We start from the raw sequence: 7,500 nt of genomic DNA, 5'->3' as shown, positions 1-7,500 counted from the left end.
ACACTTCCTCGACCTCCCAGACATGATAACCAAAAACACTCCAGGGCAAGGGATGGAGAATGATCTCAGTTGGGAACAAATGTACTAATCTAATGATGACTCCCTTCATCGCTCCAGTATCATCTCATCATTATCTTTCCTAACAAATCATAAAACTGTTGTTGCCATTTGCCCACTGAAGTGTGGGGGAATTTTCCTACTTCTTCCCATTATATTTCAGGCTTATTAGAAGCATCTATATCTTCTGCCCCTCCCCACTTTGGCAATTTTCCATTTTTCAACTATGGAGGATTAAAAACGCCTTCCACATTTTTTTTCTTCTTTCTTTTCTTTTCTTTTTTTCTTGTGGGGCTTGAACTCAGGACCTGGGCGCTGTTATGGAGCTCTTTTGCTTAAGGCTAGTGCTCTACCACACTGAGCCATAGCACCATTTCCCACTTCTGGTGGTGAATTAGAGATGAGTCTCACGAACATTTCTGCCTGACCTGGTTTCAAACTGAGATCCAAGGATCTCCTCCTCAGTAGCAAGGATTACAAGGGTGAGCCACTGGTGCTTGGCTACAATTTTCAATACAAGATCTCTCTTTTTTTGTCCATGGTTCAACAATTCCTTTTATAGCTCTAATTCACTAATACTTGCCATAACCTATATCACATTCAATGGTTTATTGCTATGGATAGACCTCTCTTATCACTTCCATACTTAGTCAAGTTTTTTAAAAAAAATTTTGGTTGTGGGGCTTGAACTCTTGGCCTGGGCACTATCCCTGAGCTCTTCAGCGCAAGGCGAGCACTCTACCACTTGAACACAGTGCCACTTCCAGCTTTCTGGTGGTTAGTTCAAGATAAGAGTCTCATGGACTTTACCGCCCTGGCTGGCTTTGAACTATGATCCTCAGATTTCAGCCTCCTGAGTAGCTAGGATTACAGGCATGAGCTACCAGCACCCAGCTTAGTCAAGCTTCTTTAATCAGGATTATTATGTGTGGAGCCATGCATAGTTTTCCTCTCCCATTACCAAAACTATATTCTGAAAAAAAATATTTTATGATCCTTCTCCAGGAGCAACTAGATACTGGTATATAATGAATAAACCAAAGTACTTTCTTTTAAAAATGCTGCTGTGCTAGATTGTCAAAGACAATAGATCCCATGATTTTTCCAAGGGCCAATATAACTGGAAAGCCATGAGGCCATCCGCATTTGATCGACAAAGATGAGGATTTTCCTTGGGAGAAACCCTTGGGTAAAATCGGAGCTAGAAGCATAGGTAATTAGTGACCACTCAAATACTCCTACACAAAGGGTGCTGATTAAAATGAAGCAATGTCTGCCGGGAAGAAGGCATCTATCCACTGGCGTGTGCATAAATACACTTCCACATCTTAATCAATATTTTAGAGGAGGTAAGAGGAAAAGCTAATTACTGCATCAAAATTGTAGATGCCAAATGCTGGATACATGGCAAATCAGGATCCACACATCCAACAGGACAGTGATAGATTAGAGGCAGCATAAGAGATTTCACAGAGTTCATTAGAAAATCTCTGTTGCAGAGAGTGCTGAGTGGCCCTCAATACTTAGCCTGTTCTTCTTTAGTAACAAAAGGCAATTCTCTCCCTGTGTCTAACTTCTGGCCCATGGAATATAGGCAGTAATGTTGAGTGGGATTTTCTAGGAAGATTATTTAAGAACTAACTTGGCTGGATGAACATCCGTTTGACTCTTTAGCCTTCTCTCCATTTTTTAATGCTGTCATGCCTTGAAAGATCCTGTGCAGTCTCTCTGGACCATGCTGTGACCTTGAGGATAGAAGTTTGGTACTTCTGCTAACAGACAAAGGCAGAAGAGCCTGTGGTTCTGATGACACTGAAGCTAGAAGAGCAATCCTGGATAGTCCACAGTTAAGATTCTTGTCATGTGTTACAAAATTAATATTTCTTTGGTAGATAATAAAATGTGGAGTCCTTTTAAGCTACTCTGTTAGTTTTGGCTTCCATTACAATCAGCTCAGTACAATTCCTACATGTTATAAGTATATCCTCAAAAACATACACTGAAGTCCTAACCCTTAGTACTTGTAAATGTGACTTTATTTGGAAATACAGTCCTGGCAAGTGAAATCAAACTAACACAAAGTTGTACTGCATTAGTGTGGGCCCTAAACCAGTCACTGATGTCCTTAGAAGACACATTGGGAGAAGGCAGCCATGTGCAAATAGAAACAGATATTATTTAGAGTGATATATTTATATGCCAAGAAACACCAAGGATTAATGGATGCTAGATGATTCAAGATTCTGCCCAACAGCCTTCAAAAGCAGAATGATCACAATGAAACTGAAATCTTAAGACTTCTGACTTCCAGAATAACGAGACAACAAATTTCCATTCTTTTAAGTCACCTACTTTGTGGTACTTTGTTAATATACTACCTCCAGAGTCTTATACCTCATTTATTCTAAGAAAATGTGATAGGACCAAGCTTAGCATTTGCATGTACAAAAAAATTGGTATATAGTTTAGTATATAGAATGTTCAAAATTTAAAAAAAAATGCTGTGGATACAGATGCCAAGAAAGTTAATGCAATACCAACAGACTTACTAGAAATTAACTATTCAAGAAAGGTTTATTCTGTTCCATATTAGCACCAGTCAGAGTACTTGAAGTACTGGATGCAGTTTTGAGTTTCTCACTTTATCAAGATACAACTCATATAATGAACATATAACACATTTGCTTTAGCTTTGTGCAGTACCATTCAGTTGAGGAAGGACCAATAAGTGAGCCACAGGACACACATTCAGGCCCTTCAACCTAATGAAAAACGAGATAAGATAAACTTTAGAGGTACATTGAAAGAAGTAACCCAAATGTCCATTAATGGAAGAATTGATAAACACATTGCAGCAAATCTGTCCAATGGAATATTGTCTGGGAACAAAAAAAAAAAAAACCAGTGAAAACTGAGAATGTTACAACATGAAAGAACACTACGCTAGGAAGCTGTGAAAAAGACAGCCATATCATATCACATTTCATTAATATAAAATATCCTGGATAAGCAATTCTATAATAGAAACAGAAAATAGACTAGTTGTTCTGAGAGCTTGAAGGATCAGAGAATGGGGAATAACTGCTTAATAGGTATGGGGTTTGCTTTCTGGGGTGATGAAAACAGTTTTAGAGCTAGTGGTTGTACAACATTATGTAAGTACTAATGCCACGACACTGCTCATTTTTAAATGGTTAACTTTATGTTAGGGGAATTTTATCTCAATACAATAAAAAAACACAAAGCTAGCACCTGCTTGGTTGTAAAAGGCTGTATGGAGAAGTTAGCGATCTCACATCAAAGATGTACATCAAAGTCACAAAGAGGATCGTTCGATAAAATCCTTTCCATTACTAGATAATTACCAATGACCATTCAGACATTAAGACTTTTTGCCATAGTTCAAAGATTCTTTTCCTGTGTAACTTATGCTTCCTGCCTTAGGAGACCATAATTATTTTCATGTTTACTTCATATGCAGAAACAAGACATTACCTAGGTAACTTGGCAAGATTCTTACGATCCCTAACTTGCTCAACAAATCAACAGTCTCCAGCTACCACATCATTTCCCTTAAAGAACAGAAGTCATGTACAGTATTCATATTGTTGTAAAAGATTTTAGTAGGTTTATAATAGACGATAATAAAGAATACCTAGGTAGGGGTATTCCAAGGTAGGGCTAGCAGCCATTTCACTGCTTTTCTCAGATATAGCCTTCAAGAAAATGAGTTGAGTCAACAAATAAATTAAGGAGACTGCCACAATGTTCCTGCCCAGGCACTGTCCAATTACAGAAATTATTTCTACCATGATTCAAGAAGAGACACCTGAAGATACTTTCTCAATTCCATACCAAGAAAAGAGTTGCTCATGAGAAAAAAGTGTGATTTGAAATTTTAGTTCTATGATGAAACATTAATTTTTTTAAAGCAAAGCTTTCTGCTGAATTACATAATAAAGAATCCACTGTGGCTCCATTCACATCGGTCACGTTAAAAATTCAGAACCATGTTCTTAAAGGAAGAGATATTAAAATATCTACTGTTTAATCTATCACCAGTGTGAAAAAGGATCTTATTACTATTTAGTAATCTAAATAGGCAAGCTTTTTTTTTTTTAAAAAGGTACTTCCTATGTAACAAAACTTGGAATATTTTTAATAAGCGGTAACTTATATACAGTTAAATTCTCCTGGGCGTAAAACACCTTACTGATACAAATAGATTTACGAAGTATCGGAAAAGAAAGAAGGGGCATGTCTAAAGCCCTGGGAACAAAAATGTCCCAGCTTTCTCCTAACTCTGGCAACACGAGCCCGAAGGGCAGCCAGTTTTCATATTCGCAGTCAGCTCTGGAAAGCACTCAAGTCAACTGCAACCCAGGACTAAATGGGAGTAGATTTATAATGTGAGGAAGAGACTGGCACATGAAGAGGCTAGTGCTTCACCACCACAAACCTCATCAACATGTTTCAAATCCTCACTAGCCTGATACTAGGAATGGATGGCATTCTGTCCAAATAGACATTTGCAAATGGCAATTGTTGCCCACTGATAGCAATTTTATACAATCTAGATGTTAAACTAGTTTTAAAAACATTCATATTAGTGTATATTCGCTATGAAACATAATGGGTTTCAGGGTGACATTTTATACATGCACATTGTATAGTTTGATCATATTCATCCTCCTTTGCCCTTTCATGTTCTCAACCGATTTCCTCTTTCCAAATACTCCCCCACATAACTTCATGTTGTATTTTCTAAAATCTAGATTCTGCACATGAGAGAAAACATATGAAATATTTGTCTTTCTGAGTCTGGTTTATTTTGTTTAACACAGTGATCCTCAGTCCCATCCATTTTCTTGGAAATCACATAATTTCATTCTTTTTTATGGTTCAAAAATACTCAATTACTTACACACACACACACACACACACACACACACACACACACACACACACACACACACACACTTTCCTTATCCACTCAACCATTTATAAACAAGGAAATGTCCTGCTCATTAATGTTTCAGTACTTAGCAAAGTGTCTATGACATGCATATATTTAATAAATAATTATTAAAAGCTCAGAGACAGTGCCCAAGCCGCAGTAATAGCACAAGAAATAAAAAGAAATTAAGGTATGACTGAGACCTATAACTGGGGAATTAAGAGTGAGATGAGCATAATCTAGATAGGACTTTGGAAGACTCTTCAGTTAATTGTGATGATTATGTCCATTGTACAACTGTTTTGGAAGCTTCTTTGGAATTTTGAAAAGATGAAAATTATTTTTCCCACTAGGAAAGCCCACAGACTTCATAAACAGAAAATTTTAAATCTCCACTGATCATTACTAACTCAAATGGAGTACAGAAGAGTGGGCTGAATTCCATGATCAAGGTCCCTGTAAGGAAACTGATAATGAGTTATTCCAGAGGGTCATGAGCTAAGCAGCTCTCTACTCCCTAGGAAGAGTAGCTGTAACCTTGGGAAACAGCTACCTGAAATGTCAGTTTTGAGAAGGATGAGGATATGAGGGGAGAAAATGTCACTTTAAAAATGCTTGTGTTGATGTATTCAAAAAAATGGATAAGTCAAGCCGGTGGTTCGGCCTGTAATCCTAGCTACTCAGGAGGCTAAAATCTGAGAATCATGGTTCAAAGCCAGCTGAGGCAGGAAAAATCCAACTCTCTTATTTCCAGCAAAACACAAAAAGCCAGAAGTGGAGCTGTGGCTGAAGTGACAGCGCTAGCCTGTAGCAAAAAAGCCGAGGGACAATTCTTAGGCCTAGAGTTCAAGCCCCACTAACTGCACACCCACCCACAAAAGAATAATAACTTAACCAGTATGTATAAAGCTACTACCAGCAACATCATCAATGACCTTATCAGAAGTTTAATAATCTACTAGCTGAATATATTTTAACTTCTCACCAAGAACACGATCACAAAACAGGCTGACTTTCTAAGAAGTAATTCAAATTTTATCAAACTTGACTTGAGTTCGAGATTTTAAAAGACTCAAAGGCAGCATCAGTTCATGAAGCAAGGTGATTCCCCTAGAGCCTACAACTGGATTGATGAGTCACACTAAATATACACGCTTCGGTTCTTTTTTTTCCCTCTAACTGATGTAAGTCTTCAGATGAGACTGACCTAAAAAGAATTTTTGCTACAACAGCTAATTCTTACATTGTGTTTCACATTAAAAATATCTCTAATTGTCAGGCACCAGTGGCTCATCCTGTAATTCTAGCTACTTGGGTGGCTAAGACTAGGAGGCTTATAGTTGCGGATTAGCCTATAAAGAAAACTTCACTAGACCCCTTAACCGGAAGCTGGGCACAGTGGTGCTGCCTGTCAATCTTGCTACATGGAGGCTGAGAATAGGAGATCAAGGTTTCAGAGAAGCTGGAACAGAAAAGCCAATGAGTTCTATCCAATATAGATGTTGGATTCAATGGTATATGCCTAGTATCTCAGCAATGAAGAGAAGCCTACAATAAGTGGAATGGCATCAATGCATGCACCCAGGCAGGAAGCAAGACCTTATCTCAGAAATACCTAGCACACTAAGAGGTTGGAGATATGGCTTATATTAGAGCATGTGCCTACTAAGCATGAAGTAAGCAAAAATCTCACCCCAACACCACCGTCCATACATTCTACTTGCAACTATCAAAGGTGTACAACAAATAAGGCAAGGAACATTTACTATTTATACAGTTAGTTAAACATAAACTAATGGTAACTTCCAAATGCTGGAAAGGCTGTGGTAAAACTGGACCCTTATTATATACCAGCAGGAACTATTTGGCTAACCCATCAGGAAAGACATTAGACAATATGAATCAAGAATATATTGTACTTAGGCTCTCTGACAAATATTACTGGTAAGAATTTATAGGCAATATGAATCAAGACTATAGTATACTTAGGTTCTTTGATAAATACTACTAGTAAGAATTTATCCTAAGGAAATAACTGAAGCATGATCATTTAAGCAGGAAAATACTCATTGGAAAATTTCCAGTAATGAGATATTGACAAGTAGCCTAAAGTGTACAGTGAGAAGTAAAGTTAAACTGTGTGCAAAAATTTTGGTATTGAAACAAAGTAGCAGCTGGGCACTGGTGGCTCATACCTGTAATCCTAGCTATTCAGGCGGCTGAGATTTGAGGATTGTGGTTTGAAGACAGCCCAAACAGGAAAAGTCCTACCAAAAACAACCAAAAAGCTGGAAGTGGAGCTGTGGCTCAAGTAGTAGAGTCCTAGCCTCAGCACAAAAATTCAGAGGGACAGTACCCAGGTCCAGAGTTCAAAGTCCCAAGATTGATACACAAAAAAGGGGAGAAGTAGCAACACAGTAAAATGGTTGACAAAAGATAAAAGTATAAAAGCTGATTTTTGCTGGGCGCAGGTGGCTCACGCCTGT

The 7,500-nt window shown here is 38.0% G+C and overlaps 1 protein-coding gene across 1 annotated transcript in view; it reads right to left on the bottom strand.

Moving 5' to 3' along the window:
• Positions 1-7,500, bottom strand: part of Pola1 (polymerase (DNA directed), alpha 1, catalytic subunit) — a 312,501-nt gene that overhangs the window by 103,100 nt on the left and 201,901 nt on the right. Inside the window, exon 35 of the mRNA XM_013026467.1 lies at positions 3,713-3,773. Within this exon, the coding sequence (XP_012881921.1) occupies positions 3,713-3,773 (61 nt within the window). The remainder of the gene's footprint in view (positions 1-3,712; positions 3,774-7,500) is intronic.

This window comes from Dipodomys ordii, unplaced genomic scaffold (genome assembly GCF_000151885.1).
Source record: "Dipodomys ordii isolate 6190 unplaced genomic scaffold, Dord_2.0 Scaffold94, whole genome shotgun sequence".
Taxonomy (NCBI): Eukaryota; Metazoa; Chordata; class Mammalia; order Rodentia; family Heteromyidae; genus Dipodomys; species Dipodomys ordii.
Note: the sequence above shows the minus strand (reverse complement) of the source record. Positions and strands in the feature narration are given on the sequence as shown.